Source organism: Ornithorhynchus anatinus, chromosome 6, assembly GCF_004115215.2.
Source record: "Ornithorhynchus anatinus isolate Pmale09 chromosome 6, mOrnAna1.pri.v4, whole genome shotgun sequence".
Taxonomy (NCBI): domain Eukaryota; kingdom Metazoa; phylum Chordata; class Mammalia; order Monotremata; family Ornithorhynchidae; genus Ornithorhynchus; species Ornithorhynchus anatinus.
Window position 1 is genome coordinate 25,499,649 of NC_041733.1, and position 18,070 is coordinate 25,517,718.

At 42.9% G+C, this 18,070-nt stretch overlaps 1 protein-coding gene across 1 annotated transcript in view; it reads left to right on the forward strand.

The window, feature by feature from the left end:
• The first annotated feature begins 4,462 nt into the window (after window positions 1-4,462).
• The window catches only part of ADGRG4 (adhesion G protein-coupled receptor G4), a 45,056-nt gene continuing 31,448 nt past the window's right edge, over window positions 4,463-18,070 (forward strand). Inside the window, exons 1-3 of the mRNA XM_039912448.1 lie at window positions 4,463-4,547; window positions 7,663-8,268; window positions 11,953-16,828. Of these exons, the coding sequence (XP_039768382.1) occupies window positions 4,463-4,547; window positions 7,663-8,268; window positions 11,953-16,828 (5,567 nt within the window). The remainder of the gene's footprint in view (window positions 4,548-7,662; window positions 8,269-11,952; window positions 16,829-18,070) is intronic.

An 18,070-nucleotide genomic window follows, 5' to 3' on the forward strand; every position in this document is an offset into this window, starting at 1 on the left:
CCATGGGAAGTGCTCAATAAATACCACAGATTGGGTTGATAGATTATCATTATTTCCAGGCACGCCAAGAAAAAATGGGTAGGAGGGGTAATTCCCCAGGCTGGAGTCCACAGACTATTGTCTACTTGTCTCTTCTTGCCTAGGGTAATGGGGCTGCTACTGGGACTCTATGCCGGGACTGCAGCCGGAGCTGGGGTGATCAATGGGACAGTGGTGTGAAGCGGATTAGGGCGGTACCACACTCACCAACTCTGTGGTTACGTACAATATGGGGCTACCTACTTCTTGGGCTCTGCACAGAACTTCAACTGGTTCCGGGTTTTGAACTGGAGATTTCTGTACCTTTTTAGTTCCGTGGACCTGTGAAGATAGGAGAGGGCAAGCTGCTTGTTTTTTTTTAACTGACCTGCCTATCTGACCATCTAAAAACTGACCCGGGCAGAGTGAGAAGTGGGATTCAATCCAACTACTGGAGAACTGCTCAACAATGTCACTGAAGAAATAACCCAGTGTTGCCTGGAGCAGCAGCGGAAAAATTACCTGCAGGAAATATGATCAAAATTTCCTTGAGTTTTGAGTGTTCCGAGCCAGTTATAAGTGCAAGGTAGTCATAAACCAAGAAAAGAGCAAAAGAAAAAAAAGCATATTCTAGCCAACTGGACTCAGTTTAAAGTGCTCACTTACCTCATCTGTAAAATGGGGATCGGGACTCTGAGCCCCATATGGAACACGGACTGAGTCCAAACCGATTTGCTTGCATCCACCCCAGCTCTTAATAGAGTGTGTAGCACATAATAAGTGCTTAACAAATACCACAATTATTATTATCATTAAACTATATTCAGATTTTGAATATTATCACCTTCATCAGCAATCTCTTATTGAATGCTCACTCAGTAGCTTACCCTGTTGTTTATTTTTAATGACCTCAAACTTGTATTTTCTTAGTTAGGGGGATAAGGGTGTCTGGAGAAGAAGACAAGCTAACAGAGAATACTTTGGCAAAATCTTGAGGTGAAACAGCAGATAAGCATCCATTTTATCATTTCACATGCTTGAAGGTAATAATTGTTTTCTCTTTTCTAGGCTAGATATCCCAATTCCTTTCACTTCTCTGATTCTCTTTCTTAGCCCTGGTTTTCTAATCTTTCAATCATTTTGGTTGCTATTCTGTCCTTCTACAATTTTTTCCACATTTCTATGGAAATGGATAGTCCCAAAGGAGATTCAATTGCTAAAACTCACAGTCTGAGTCATACCTAAGTTGTCTGACATTTAACTGCAATGAAGAAACAAGATTAAGAGAAGGTTGCTTAACTAAGCCTTTTATTATCCCTCTAGTCACAATTCTGTGTAAAAAAAATCTAAAACAAAGAAATGGATAAAAAATCATGGAAAAAGGAAGCGAAGCTGTTTAATGAAATCCTACATTTGAAAATTTAGTACGAAAGTCAGGCAGTTCAGAAAACCTTGTAATTCATCCAGGTTCCATAAACCTCACTCATATGTCTCTCTTGGCACCAAGATGATCCCCCTATTTTTAAGGCATCTTTCACAGTGGGAAATAAGTCCTAGAAATAATAATAATAATAATGGTGTATTCATTTAGCGCTTACTATGTGCAGAGCACTGTTCTAAGCACTGGGGTAGATTCAGGGTCATCAGGTTGTCCCACGTGAGGCTCACAGTCTTCATCCCCATCCCCATTCATCCCAATTTTACAGACAGCTGACAGGTGGCAGAGGCGGGATTTGAACCCATGACCTCTGGCTCCCAAGCCCGTGCTCTTTCCATTGAGTCATGCTGCTTATTAAAATCCCATCTCCTCCAAGAGGCCTTCTCCAACTTAACCCTCATTTCCGCTACACCTACTCTCTTCTGCATCGGCTCTGCACTTGGATTTCTACCCCTAATTCACTCTACTCTCAGGCCCATGGCACTTACGTATGTATCGTAATTTGTTTTAATGTCTGTCTCCCCATCTAGAATTTAAGCTTCTTGTGGGCAGGGAACCTCTTTACCAACTCTGAAATACTGAACTCTCCCAAACACCAAGTAAGTGTTCTGCCAGCAGTGAGTATTCAATAAATGCGATTTGATTGATTAGTCATTGACCAGTTGGTGTTTTCTATGAAACCGACTCCCTGCTCACAGCCCTGAACATTACCCACATTTTCTAAATCAATATAAATTAGGCTTAATGACTACAATTTAAACAAGGCTAATAACTAGTTGGAAAATGGAAGAAAATACTTTCGAAAAAGGCTTAAAAAGCCCCCTCAGTTGGACTGGCTATAGTTGGCATTTAAAATACTAGAACTTTGTTCCTACTGATTTCTGGCTCTTGAGAACATACCTGTGATGACCTACAGGCCAGGAAAAAAAAAATCTGACAATGAAATAACATCGCAGAAGTCAATAGACCATATAAAGTGCAATAAAATGGGAAACACGGAAGGCCACTTTGTTTCAGTAATTTTTTTAGTGGTGTAGAATCTGGATTTGAAGATAAGCCTTTCATTTGTGCACCTTTCTACTGAAAATAGGATGGGTTAGGTTTTGGAAGCTAATTTAGCCATTTTGAAGAAAACTACAACTGTGTCTGGAGGACGAGAAAACTATCACAGAAAATTGAAGGTTGCCAGTTTTCACACCTTTCTCTTGGATTGTCAGGTGAGGATATGAAAGAAATCTTGTAGCGAAGTGAAATTTTAGCAGTAATTTGAAAGCTTACTGTTTTAAAATAGTTTTAAAATTCTAATATTTTAATTTTTGAATTTAAACCTTGTTTCATTATTAATGATTTGGAAACCACCTTACATTTTCACAGTGCCTAAGGTAAAACTTTATAAATGTATTTCAAATGGTACTCATCCATTTGTTTTTATTACACTTACAAATAGAACTTTAGAGCACTTACACTAAAAGTCACTCAATGTAAATGGATCATTTTGAGTTCATTTATGATATTTTACATGGGAATTTTTTATAATGCAACCATTGAAACCTGAAGAAGCAGAGACAAAACTTTCAATGTAGTAGAAAATTGTAAATTGAATTCAGTTGATTAGGAATTGTCCATGTCTCTGAATCAAGGACTGATTCTTTGAGATGTTCAGGTCCACCTCAATGAAATGTTCAAGTTTTAGGAATGTTTTGAAAAAAGTGATTTTTTGTTGTGTTTTCCATTGACTGATTTTTTGGGGATACAAAATATTGTAAGGAACTGTTGAGAAAATTAAATAAAACCATCATGTTTTCAAAATTCTTTAAAAAGAAAACACAGGAACTACTTTTAAAAAGTAGAGATTTTGATTTTTTTAGAAAAGGAAGGGGTATTTCCTACTCATTTCTGCATGAGGTGGGGCCAAATTTGGTAATTTGGAAATTCTTCCTAAAGTATTTCTTTAAATCCATCAATTAACCATACTTATTGAGTGCTTACTGTGTGCAGAGCACTTTTTAAGGAGTTTGGGAGTCTATAATACAACAGACTTGGTAGATAGGATCATTTCCCACAAAGAGTTTACAGTTTAAACAATTTGAGAATGAATTTAGCCCTTCAAAGAAATCCGAATTCAATCTATTAGACAGAATGCAAAAGAAAATTAAGCTATTCAGACAATCAATGGTATTCATTGAGCACTTACTGTGTGCAGAGCACTGGACTAAGCACTTGGGAAAGTACACTACAACAGAGTTGGTAGACACAATCCCTGCCCATGAGGAATTTACATTCTAGGGTAAGATGCTAGAAACTTGATAAGTGGAAGACATAGGCCCAAATCAAACCCCTCTTGTTCTTTTGGTATGCTGATAGATTAAGTCTCAATTCTTTATAGTACTTTGTCCATGTAGACACAATTCAAGAGGTTGAAGCCATAAATCCTCAGGATGGTAAGAAATAGTTTGAGCTTTCTCACCATCCCAACAGCTGTCCTCTGCTCTGGAAATAGATAAACTCACAGGTACCTCTGTTTTCTGAGTTCATTTCTTTGACTTACCTTGGGTCCTGGGAAGACAAATGGAGGTGGTGTATTATCTGTGGGGGGAAGGGAGATGAAAACACCTCAAAGATCACTTAACAGCCAATAGACTTTTATCACAGTTTAAGTATTTTGAAGAAATTGCTTAATAATATGAAATAATAATTAAAAGAATGTGTTTATCACCAGTAAACTCATTCAATGAAGTATCAAAGGTCTGTGACAACAGAGGTGATAAATACGATTGACATTAAAAATATATTTTATCATATATGCCAGTAAATTAAAATGCAGTCTTGCTAACAAACATGTGTAGGGTAAAACCTCTTAACATGGATTATTTTCAAGATTCTTAAAACTCATTGTTAGTCCTAGTCTCAGGAAAATTATCTTGGAATATAGGGAGGATAATTCTGATTTTATAATAACTTTCAAAATTTTTTCAGAATCTCATTTTCTGAATATAAGTTTAAACAATGAAAGGGCATAGTTTCAAATATCGGCAACCGAGGAAAAAGCTTTATGGATTGATTGTAATTTCCACTTTGATCTTTTTCACAGGTAAGAAAATGTATATGTACTTTTTTCTACTTAAATGATGTATTCGCTGTATCTGAAAAACATTGCTAGTGAAATGTTACTGCTTTCATTTAATTTTCTTGTTGACTGCTATTATACACAAACCAAAAATTCTTGGTTCTGCCAAAGTCTGAAGAGTATAAATTCAGCTCAATGCCGATATATGGGGTAGAGGTAAGCACACAGATGTTTTTATTGTACTTCTGTCTCAAGAATCCTATGTACTTGAACTAGAGATTCTTCAAAATATACAAGAATCAAGAAGCAGGATGGTGGATAGAGCACAGGTCTGGGAGTCAGAAGGTTCTAATCTCGGTTCCACCACTTGTCTGCTGTGTGATTTTAGGCAAGTTACTTCACTTCTCTGTGCTTCGGTTACTTCACCTGTAAAATGGGAATTAAGACTGTGAGCCCTATGTGGGACTGGGACTCTGTCCAACTCGATTACCTTTTATCTACCCCAGAGTTTAGTACAGTGTCTGGAAAAATAATAGTGAGCACTTAATAATAATGTTGGTATTTGTTAAGCGCTTACTATCAACAGAGCACTGTTGTAAGTGCTGGGGTAGATATAAGGTCATCAGGTTGTCCCACGTGAGGCTCACAGTTAATCCTCATTTTACAGATGAGGTAACTGAGGCCCAGAGAAATTAAGTGACTTGCCCACAGTCCCACAGCTGACAAGTGGCAGAGCCGGGAGTTGAACCCATGACCTCTAACTCCCAAGCCCGTGCTCTTTCCACTGAGCCATGCTGCTTCTCTAAAATAATGTTGGTCTTTGTTAAGTGCTTACTATGTGCAGAGCACCGTTCTAAGCGCTGGGATAGATTTACAGGGTAATCAGGTTGTCCCATGTGAGGCTCACAGTCTTTATCCCCATTTTACAGATGAGGTAACTGAGGCAAGAGAAGTTGAGTGACTTGTCCACAGTAACACAGCTGACAAGTGGCCATGACCCACAGAACCCATGACCTCTGACTCCCAAGCACAGGCTCTTTCCATTGAGCCATGCTACTTCGAAATAAGCAAATAAGCAAATAACTTAATAGCACGGTTATTATTATTGTTTGGATTTCCTCAGAGGAGGGTAGGATTGAAATGTTTTACAAAGCATTAGCCAATACTGATCTGGAGCAGCAGCGCCTGCTCCGGAATTTTTCCCAGCCCCACCCCAGCCTCAACCTGACAATAACCACCACTGATGTCATCCAGGACCTCACAGAAACCACCCCTGGAAGTTACTCCCAGCGACCAATCATTGTATCCTGGGAAATCCTTTGCCCTGCTATGGAAATTCTGATTTGCTATAGAGTGAAAGAATGACTACCGTTACTCAAGATTAACACTTAAGGACAAAGGAATTGTTTCCAAGTATCTTAATACAGTATTTGTGGATGAAAAGGATGGAGAGTATAAGTGAATATTTGTGGATCCTTAGTATAAACAATAACTATTTCCAGTAAATAGCAATGTGGGGCTGGTTGTGGTTTGAATTGAACTCTCCCAAGTACCTAGTACAGTGCTTTGCACACAGTAAATGCTCAGTAAATACAGTTGATTGATTGATTGAATAGCAAGTACCCTTTCACAGTCCTTTATAAAAATGAATAATCATTGATCATATTTACTGAGTGTACTGTACTAGGCACTTGAGAATATACAATAGAATTAAAAGTCAGGATCCTTGTTCTTTAGACACCAGTTCTCTTTCTCCCTTAGACTCTAAGCCCCACGTGGGACAGGCACTGTGGCCAATCTGCAAACAATATAATGTTGCTATCCCAGGGTTTAGCAAGTGCTTAACAAATACCACAATTCTTATTATCATCATTATTAATAGTGAGTCTACAATCGTATCAGGTGTTATTTTATAAACGATGATGTATTACTTAAAGCCCAAAAGTAATAGTGGGAAGAATAAATCAGGGGAGCTGCAGAGAGCCCAAGCAAGTGGACAGAAGGGATAGGTTATGTGGTTCTCTTTATATGGGTCTTTAAGATGATTTTCAACTAGCACCTCTGTGATATCATTAATTGCAGATAACTATTATTAATTGCAGATAACATGGATTGCTTCAGTGGGTTGCTGGTTCTCTACATTCTCTTCTTTCATGGGAGCAGGAGAGGGGTTAGGGCAGGCTTGAGATACTGCTGGCTGCTGTCAAGAAAGAAAAGTCACTGGTAGAAGCCCTCAAGTCCCTTGGCCCCTTTTTTGTCTCTCTGTTAGAAGCTCCCATTTTCGTCTTGGGTAGGAGTTGGGGCTCCTCTCAGGGTCACACCTGGAGAGCTTCCAGTACTCTACCAGTCTCAGATACAAGAGGGAGAGTCAAACAGAGGCATTCCCATTCCATTCCTAATAATGATGGTAGTTGTTAAGCGCTTACTATGTGCAGAGCACTGTTCTAAGCGCTGGGGTAGATACAGGGGAATCAGGTTGTCCCACGTGGGGCTCACAGACTTCATCCCCATTTTACAGATGAGGTAACTGAGGCATAGAGAAGTGAAGCGACTTGCCCACAGCCACACAGCTGGCAAGTGGCAGAGCCGGGATTTGAACTCATGACCTCTGACTCCAAAGCCCGGGCTCTTTCCACTGAGCCACGCTGCTTCTCTGGCCTGGCCTAGCCTGGGCAGTGGCTAGTGAATGGAAGGCAATCTGCTACATATCAAAATTCACCTGTGCTGGGCAACAGTAGCATGAGAGAGAGTCAAGGGTGGAGACTCAAGTGTACTGCAGAGAAGAGGGCAATGGTAAACCACTTCCGTATTTTTACCAAGAAAACTCTATGGATACACTACTGGAATGACTGCAGATGGAGGTGGGCGTTCTGGGAGAGATGTGTCCATGGTGTCGCTATGGGTCGGCTTGACTCGACAGCATAAGACGAGTCAAGGAGTTGGGGCTGAAAGCTGGGAAGCTACAAAAAAAGTATGATTCTTGGCAGGATGAAGGCAGGGATAGTGAAAATACGTGTGTGTGTGTGTGTGTGTGTGTGTCTTGTATGAGTCACTGCACTTTGTCTTTAGGAATTCAGCAAGTGTAATCACACACTTCTTCAGATACGTACATTTCTCTTTTCTCCTTTCATTTTGACAGAAGCAACTCTCCTGCGAGGAAAAAAGCTGAATGTCCAGGGAAGAAATGATAAATACGTGAAGTTGGCCAACAAGAGTATTCCTGAACTTGACCGATTTACTACATGCATAGACTTGTATTGGACTCTAAACCCGAACCCTTGGACGGCTTTTTCATATGTTACTAGCAACATCTCCTTGGGTTCAGAAGTCTTGGAGCTTGGGCTTGTAGTAGACTACAAGCAGCTTGTATTGTCCCACTTGGGTCAAACTTTTCTTATTGGCATGGATGTGCAACCTTTCCAGTGGCACACGATATGCTTAATCTGGGATGGTGTGAAGGGACTGCTAGAACTCTTCCTTCAGGAAGAAAGAATACTGTTTGTGCTAAAAGATCCCCAGAATCTCAAAGCCAATGGGAACTTGGTCCTGGGTCATTCCGTAGAGAACCAGGATGAAATTCAGACCCACAGCTTCTTGGGCAGCTTGTATTACTTTCAACTCTGGGACCGCATCTTAGAAAATGGGGAATTTTCAACATGTTTAGATGGCAACTTGGTTAGCTGGGGCAAAGATACCTGGTTCTTCAACAATATAACCCCCGTGACGGATGACAGCCTACGCTGCGGTGAGTAACCTAGGAAAGAAAGACTTCTTCCCCATAAGGAAGTACAGTATATTGTAGATTACGTTCGATATGACTCATTTTGCTTTCTGTCCCTGGTTCCACAAAAAGTAAACATTATACGTTACTAGTTGAGTTTAGTAGTATAGAAAAATCCTGAAAAATCCTGAAATTGACTAATTGAAAATTCATATAATTATTTAGCTACTTGGGAGCAATTTAATGTATGTTCCATTATTCCATATGTTCCATATGTTCCATATATGCCAGTTAGAATAATGGAACATACATTAAATTGCTATATAGTCAATTTTCAGGTATTTAAGAGGTGGTTATCTAGGCTTTTTTTTTTTAGCTTATCCAGGTGTTTGATCTACCACACTTTCTGTGTGATCTGCGGTTTGGCCATTTGGACCATAAAGAGACTGAAACTCAAATTGTTTAATTTTACTAGTTTCTATTCAGGAAAAAAAGTACGGAAGAACAAGTGGTAGAAATTATTAACTAAAATGAGCAGGCCTAGTGGAAAGAGGCTGAGATTCGGGGTGAGAGATTTGGAGTCTAGTCCCAGCTGTGCCACTGGGCTGCCGTGTGACCTTGGGCAAGTTGCTTAACCCCTCAGGCCACGTTGTCCTCCTCTGTAAACTGAGGACAAGATAAAGGTGCTCTTTGATTGTGATCCTAATGAAGGACAGGGACTGTGTTCGATCTCATTGTTTTGTAATTACCTCAGGGCTTAGTACAAAATTGGGCACTTAATAATAATAATAATAATGTTGGTATTTGTTAAGCACTTACTATGTGCAGAGCACTGTTCTAATAATGTTGGTATTTGTTAAGCGCTTACTATGTGCCGAGCACTGTTCTAAGTGCTGGGGTAGACACAGGGGAATCAGGTTGTCCCACGTGAGGCTCACAGTTAATCCCCATTTTACAGATGAGGTAACTGAGGCACAGAGAAGTGAAGTGACTTGCCCACAGTCACACAGCTGACAAGTGGCAGAGCCGGGAGTCATGACCTCTGACTCCGAAGCCCAGGCTCTTTCCACTGAGCCACGCTGTAGTAAGCATTTGGTAAATACCATCACTACGTAAATGAGATTTTGCTTTCCAGTGAATTTCTATTACCCACCTGCTACTTCTGTTCTGGTACTCTAGACAGTGGAGAGTGTCCATTCACCGAAACAATTATTACATGTGTTCACAGGCTTCCAGGTGGCAGGTTCAATTCTGCTCTGGACCTAGACGCGTTAGTTGGAGTCTGACACTCTCTCCTAAATAGTGATTCATTACTCATTTATTGTTTGGCAAATGGACTACATTTTCCATTTCGCAAATCCCAAACTGTCTTCATTATAACCTTACGGAGCAAACTGAGTGCTGATTCCAGTGTATTGGCACATGGGTTTGGTACTCAGCTGTAGGCTTGGTCACCTGCATCCCCAAAAATCACTTAGTCTAATGAGTGGGCATAAATCACATTTCTAAAAATCATGGCTGATGGAAAAAGACAGATGAGACATGTGGCTAGGAAAACACTCAGTGTTAATATAAGGTGAATAAATCAAAATGAAATCTCAAATTGAATGCCTTAGCACTCACTCAGCCTTAGCCTTGACACTCTACTTGCATCGACACACGACAGAGAATAAATGATTTCTTATAAATAAAACTTCTTTTTCACACCTGCCAATAATTTCAGTAATACACAGTACATTTTGCCAGATGACTTAAGATATAAGTTGGCTTTTGCCATTCCCATGAGTTGACATGTATATTCATACTTCATAAATGAAAACAGCAAGGCCTGGATAAATAAATGTTTAGTTTAAGTTTTACAGGGAGTACAGGCACAGAACTAAATTATGAAAAAACTTTTCCAGTGATGATCATAGCATTTGCTCTTTAATTCAATTCTTTTGCTGTAACAGCCCTTATACATAAGGATTCTTCACAGGTAGGAAAGAATACATTATACTTCTGTGCTTTTGCCCCACCTTTCTTCCTGTTTTTCTTTGGGATATCTTCTTCCCACTGATTGTTTTGTCTTTTCTTGGGCTGACTGGCTTTTGTTTCATTTGAAAGAGTTACATTTTATTTTTCCTTTCCCTTTCTTTTTTCCCGCTTCTCTTCTTAGCATTTTTAGTTTTCTACATTCTTTCCCAAAGGGGAACACTTTACTTCTGTTGTGCCCCTGTGCAGTCAGGGCAGTTATAGGGAATTTGGGAGCAGGGGCCTTGATTTAGCACATTAAGTTCTGGAACCAGCTCCTTTACTTCCTTTTCTTCTCTCTCTGTCTTCCTTCAGTTTGTGTTCTCTTTTTTCCCATCCTGCTCTTACTCCTTTTAGTGTGTATGTGTGGGGGGGGGCATTGACAGGGGAAGATAATAACAATAATAATAATAATGATGATAGCAATAATTGTGATATCTGTTAAGTGCTTACTCTTGAGCCAAGAGCTGTACTAAGCACTGGGGCAGACACAAGATAATCAGAATGGACACAGTTCCCATCCCACATGGGACCCACAATCTAATGGGGAAGGAGAACAGATAATTAATCCCCATTTTATGGAAGAAGAAACATTTGCACAGTGAAGTCACCTAACTATACAACATCATACAATAGGCAAATGGCGGATCTGGGATTAGAACCCAGGTCCTCTTACTCCCAGGTCCACGTTCTTTCCACCAGGCCATGCTGCTTCTTGGTAATCAGAAAACTTATCAGGCTTGAGGATGGGGGTTTGGGCATCAGGTTAAACCAGAAGTGGGGTACTCCACTCCCCGATATGTGTGGTTTATGTTTACTGCCATATGCGGGGTAGGATTTCTTGTGTAATACTAGCCTCACCAATAAAATCCAGCCTAGGCAAGGCAATCAATTGACTGGGCAGATCTGCCCAAAAATCAGAGGAGGAGGAGGGATTGGAAACCAATATTTCAATATGAATAACTAAGATTTCCTGACAAAAGTTACACTGGTCGTGGAAGTCATAGATAAGCAAGGTAAAAACCTATCGTGAACCTAATAACTGTGGTATTTGTTATGCGCTTACTCTGTACCAAGCTCTGTTTTAAGTGCTGGGGTAGATACAAGATAATCAGTAGGAGGAGGAACAGGCACTGAATCCCCATTTTGCAACTAGGAGGGCGAACAGGTATTGAATCCCCATTTTGCAGGTAAGGGAATTGAGGCACAGAGATGGAAAGTGACTTGACCAAAGTCACACAGCAGACAAGTGGCAGAGCCAGAACCCAGGTGCTCTGACTCCCAGGTTCATGCACTTTCCACTGTGCCACTCTGCTTCTTGTTGGGGAGTATTTTGGGAGACGGGGAAGGATACTGAATTTACTGTACCAACCTGTCATGGTCTATAATCTAGGTTGGGAACCAATGTTAGAAATCCATTTTAGACACTTCCACAATGCCTATTCTAGATTAGTCAGTCCCCAAGGCCATAAAGTTGATCATCAAATCTTTAATATTTTCACATTATGGAACATGTACTCTCTTGGTAGCTCTTCTAGTTACCTTGGTCTAGAACAAAACTGAGTAAACTATAAAAGAGCAGACTTCTCTAAAGAAGAGTGTTTAAATAATTTATTTTCTATTCTACAAATGAAAAGGAACTGGAGTTTTCAGTTCTATATTAAAGGTGGATTAACACTTTCTCCAATTTTTCAGGAGCCTCTGACAATATAACAGTTGAAGGAACGAGTCCATTTGTTTCCCAACATTCAAATGTGACATCACCGTCACGAAGCACTGGCTCAAATCCTCAAGAGACTGAGTTGCCCTCTTCAGAGATGCCTCTAAGTACCTCATCTACATTCTCAAATGCTTGGATAGCGTCTACCTCACAGACTCTACCTACAGAGACTCTACCCTCACTTTCTGACAGTCCCAAAGCCAGTGGGGTTTCAACTGTCTTGACAGCTTCTGACTTCACATCTCCTTCAGGATCCATGTCCTGGCCTACTCCGAAAATATCCGCAGCCACTGAAGCTACTCCTGCAACTGCATCGACGGCAACAATATTTCCATCTCTGTCTGTTGAGACTGCCCCCAAATCCACAAATGCTATATTTACCTATCTATCCACTGGGGATTCGCTTTTCCCCACAACTTCTGAGGCTGTAGCTCTGTCAGTCAATACCCAGGCAACTCCTCTGTACTCATCCACTAAGACTGCATTAACTCCAGTGTCGCCTCGGACCCCATCCACGTCCTCAATGCCTGGGCCTGCTCCTACCTCGACATCTAGCCGATTTTCAGCTGCACCGACGACTGCTAGGATCGGCCCTCTGTCTACTACCGACGAGACAGCTGTAGCTAAGAGCACATCCGTATCCCTGCCACCTGCATTTACACCCACCTCCATAACTGCCGCTGCTGCGTCTATGGTCACCGGAACTCAGACGGCAGCTACGTCTGCTGCAGTTCAGGCCGAACCTACGTCGACGGCTCTTGCGTCTCCACTTCCAAACAGGCCTGCCGAGACCACTCGATTGACCTCCACTTCTGCTCAGACTCCAGCTATTTCCACAGTCGATGAGGCCAGATTGACCTCCACGGCACTACAGTTGTTTTTTACATCCAATGCTCTTGGAAGTGACTCACCACCCCCTGAAGCTCCCACTGTTGCTAAGGCTGTCACTGCCGAGATTACGTCTATGTCCCCCGGCTCTGAGACTACCTCCGGGCCTGGAGAGCCTGAGGCTACCCCTTCTCCCACGATACCTGAGAGGGCACCTACTCCATTCTCAGATACCATTACCCCTTGGAGTTCCTTTCCTAAGACCAAAGCTGTTTCATCATTTTCCGAAACAACATTTCCGTCTATGCCAACCTGGACTGAACCTACATCCCTATTAGTTGACAATACAGGTTTGACTACATCCTTCAGCCTAACATCTCCTGTGGATTTCAGTTTGACTACAGTTACAATAGCTACCACTGTATCCAAGCAAGCTGACACTGTATCTTCCCCCAGGCCGACCATCAACTCAGGTACCTCTCCATATACTGAAGTTACTGCGGTGTATACAACGCTTGAGAATACACCTCTCTCTACCCTATCTGTACTGACCTCTCCTGGTGTCGATACTAAACTTCCCCCTTCGGAACCAACTGATGACATTAGCCCAAAGCCTGCATTTACAATGACAACACCTAATTCAGTCTCACGAAAGACCCCAGATGTGGAAACAGTCTCTACAACAGCATCAACTGAGACTCTAGCTAGCTCCATCTTCACCCAACCTGCTATATCACAGGGACCTCTGATATCCGCAGTTACGTATCCACCCATGATGACTTCAGATACGCCTTCTGCTCCTGAGAGTGTGACAAAATCCACAGATTCTCCAACTCAGACTTCAATATTAGATGCCAGTACTGTATATACGCCCATGAGTATACAGGCCTTGCCTGTAACCATCCCTGGGGAAGCAGCATCCACAGCATTTCCTATGGAGACCGACTCTACCGCTATACTCGAAGAATCCCTTTTGACTACCACACCATCCATGGCAGACTCTGGACTCACCTCTGCAGAGGTCACTATTACTTTTTCAGTTACTGCAATGCCTCATTCTTCAACGTCTACCAGTAGTGAACCTCGGTCTTCTTCAATTCAGTCTTCATCCCCATCTTTGATATCTTCCCTTACTCCTATCCCGGCAGAAGATTCATTTCCTTCCACATACAGTGAGATCTCTAAATCACCCAGTCTTTTTAAGACTTCAGAGATCATTCCTACACATACACCATCTCGTTCAGAGCCTCCCTCTCTGGCTACTGAAAACATAGATCACATCACAACAGCTCTGATGCCCACTTGGTTCCCAACTACTGAAATGATGATGGACACTCTATATTCAATTACGCAGGCTACATCTAAACGAGCTGAGCTCACAACTTCACCCATTCCTACCAAGAATCTCATTACCGGTATGAATTCGGAGGTTTATCCATCCACTGCTCCCTCTGAGAACGCCCCGACAGCTACAGTGCCAGCCCCTACTTTCACGCGTAAAGCCGAAACTACGTTGACCACCTCCCAGTTGAATCTCACAACGACTGAAGCATCCCAAAGTTCTACATCTTCTGAGACCATAGCTTTGTCAACTCCACAGTGGACTCCGTCTGCTGAAATTATTCATTCGGCAGCACCACCTGAGACTCTAACTTCTCCAGTGGCTTCTCCAACTGCCAGGGCATCCCTACCTTCAGAGACTACTCCTGTAGTTCAGCCTGACGGGACTTCAAACACACTGCCCCTTTCCAAGAGCAGGCCAACACCCACAGATTCCCAGGATATTGTAATGAGAACAGAATTCTACCCTGCTTTTGTATCCACACTCGCACCCGAGAGCGAGCAAGCCGAATCTTCTGTGTTTCCTGCCTCTACAGCTCCCCGTAGGCAGAGCATTCCGGCTGGGATAGTCTCTGAATTCACATCTACTGCTGAGGCCTCTTTGTCCTCTGCTGTTGCGCTAAAAACAGATTCTTCAACGACTGTCAGTACCGTGCCTTTATCCTTCAGTACTACACGTACAGTCTTCCCAGCCGATACTTCAACTGTGACCTCTGCATCTTCCAGTCTGGGTGAAACTCCTTCGACATCTAGTGACACTGTGGTGACATCTAAACACCCGGAGGTTTCTTCTACCTTCTTTACCTCTGAAATTGTGGCAATCTCTACAGAGGGGGTCCCATTTCTTCCCTCTGCGGTAGGCTCTTTAACCCCATTGGTGAAAAGCACTCCTACACCTCTGATGGTTGAGACACCATCTCTTTCCACAACTTCTGGAATGGCAACTGCATCCACAAACCCTGCTGCCATTCAGACCTCCACCCATTATGAGACTGGTACAGTTTCCTCTACAGTGGCACAAACAAGTCAACTGGTTCTGACCACAGTGTCAACGCTATCAGCTGAAACTACTGTGTCTGGCGGTACGGTTGTGTCTTCTGCAGGTATTGACCCAGTAGCTACATCTAAAATAGCTGAGGCTACATCGCCGCCACGTCCAACCACAGACATTCACACTTCAGAAGATGTCAAGGTTTCACCATCTTCCGCAGCAGGTGAGAACTTACCTATATCCTCATCAGTTACCACTTTCGCATATCACGGAACTGGCCCTAAGACCACCTCATCAGCATCGACTTCCATAGCTACTGAATTTCCTATCTCTGCTGGAACTGGACTCGTAACAAGACCGCCCTGGTCGCAAGGTGTGGTGACCTCTGGAGATATTACTTCTAATTCTGAAGATACTCAGAATTCGGCATCGTTTTTACCTTTGGGGACCGCATCTACAGCTCTCCCTGTTACGAGCCAACGTACATCTCCTGCTTCAGAGAAAATGCCAACCTCTGCAGTTACTTCCACAGCTGTTACTTTGACAGAAGCCTGGCCTTCCTTCACATCTGTAAGAACTGGGGCTACATCTGGGTTTTCTGGAAGTATATCGACATTATTCCCTGTAGATATTGCCTCAACAGGTACACCAGGCGTGAACACACCCTTGTTTATCCCCACTCTGACGGACCTAGGTTCCTCCACTGCTCCTTCCACAATTTCTGCCAGTATGCCACTTTCTACCTTCTCTGGTGAGCCTTCTACAGCTTCTGTACCAACCCTTGTACCCGCGTCTGCTCTACCATGTTCTACGGTCCCGGAGACTGGGATGATTGTTACCTCGGCACCCGCCGAGCTCCCGTCCACGTTCTCATCTGCCAAGACTTCAACTGAGCATACATTCACACCTGCTAAGACCACAACTCCTTTGCCTACATCCTCTTTGAAGACTTCTGACCCCACCTCTATTTCTATAACTTTAGAGATCACGACTCAATCAACACCTGGTCCTAGTGTGTCCCCGGCTAGTTGGCCTGCCAATAGGCCACCACAGTCCTCCACAGCGCCCCAGGTTACACGTATCTCTACAACCGCTGAGTCAGAACCTACAGGGTCATTCATGAATACCGCACCTTCGCCCAGTGTTCCTGTGAGCGCAGCCAAAACCGTTGGGATTTCTCCTTGGTCCACATTACCTACAGTCATTCAAGCACACACAGCCACTGCAACGAAGGCTACATCAGTAATAGCGGAGAGTGTACGCATGTCGACAGCTCCCCGAAACACTGAGATCTCAACAGTGGAGATTACAACCAGAGCTACAGAGACTATGTCTATGGTGGGCAAAACCACACCACAGTCAAGCTTGTTTACATCTCGCTTCTTAACGACAAAATCGATGCTTCCCAGAAGCACACCCACGTTCTCTTCTGCCAAGGCCGCACCCACATCAAGGGAGATCAGCACCCTGTCCTCTACAATGACTGCATTTCCCCTTACCGGTGAAATCACACTTAGCTCCGTAACAACTGTTAATTCCTCTGCTGCTGAGACTGCACGTCTCTCTGTATCCACTGAGCACACATCCCCTTTCACACCACCTGAGTCCACACTTTATTTGGGATCAACTGAGATTCCTTTCATCCCTGCCCATTCCCTCTCAGCCTCTACAGCACCTGAGGCAACACGATCAGACCTCTTAAATTTCTCAATGGAAGCAGCAACACCATCTGCTCCTACAGAACTCTCGGGTAGGAGAACACTTTTAATCACCTTACAAAATTTGCCTAAAAACTGCTCAGTGTGGAATGAGTGTGCCCCAGAGAGTCAGAAACATCTAAGCAGCAGTGGTTGAGTCCCAATTTGTTTCCCTGCAGGCCTGGTTCTGGTGTCCCTGAAATCTGGAAATACAGATCAGTACTGGTCCAGCAAGGCTCTAAACTGGAAGACCCTTTCTTGTTGGTTGTAAATCCTGGGTGTCTGAACTGGTGGGCTCTGGGTCAAGAAGACACTTGACCCAGTGAAGAGATCCTAACCTGTAGAGATGCACAAGTCAAAGAACCTCTGTCCACTCTAATAATAATAATGTTGGTATTTGTTAAGCGCTTACTATGTGCCGAGCACTGTTCTAAGCGCTGGGGTAGACACAGGGGAATCAGGTTGTCCCACGTGGGGCTCACAGTCTTAAGTCACACTCTCACATCATATCTTGCCCCAGACCCATGAGAAGCAGCATGGCCTAGTGGAGTCAGCATGGACCTGGGAGTCAGAAGGATCTAGGTTCTAATCCTGGCTCCACCACTTGTCTGCTGTGTGACCGTGGGCAAGTCACTTAACTTCTCGGTGCCTCACTTACCTCATCTGTAAAATGGGGATTAAGACTGTGTGCCCCAAGAAGTACAGAGACTGTGTCCAACTTGATTAGCCCGTATCTCCCCCAGCACTTAGTACAGTAGCTGGCACAGAGTAAGTGCTTAACAAATACCATTTAAAAAAGAAATCTAAAAAAAAGACCCGATACCTCTGTTAGTGACAAGCATGGTCATCATGGAGAACTTTCAGGCTATTTTTTGCACCCAAATAACAGTGTACAAATAGAGAAGCAGTGTGGCTCAGTGGAAAGAGCCCGGGCTTGGGAGTCAGAGGGCTGGGTTCGAAATCCGGCTCTGCCACTTGGCAGCTGTGTGACTGTGGGCAAGTCACTTAACGTCTCTGTGCCTCAGTTACCTCATCTGTAAAATGGGAATTAAGACTGTGAGCCTCACGTGGGACAACCTGATGACCTTGTATCTACCCCAGCGCTTAGAACAGTGCTCTGCACATAGTAAGCGCTTAACAAATACCAATATTATTATTATTATTATTACAATACTTACTAGATTTCCTTAGCAACTTTATACTTCCTGATATTGAAATTGATACTGATAGTGAAAC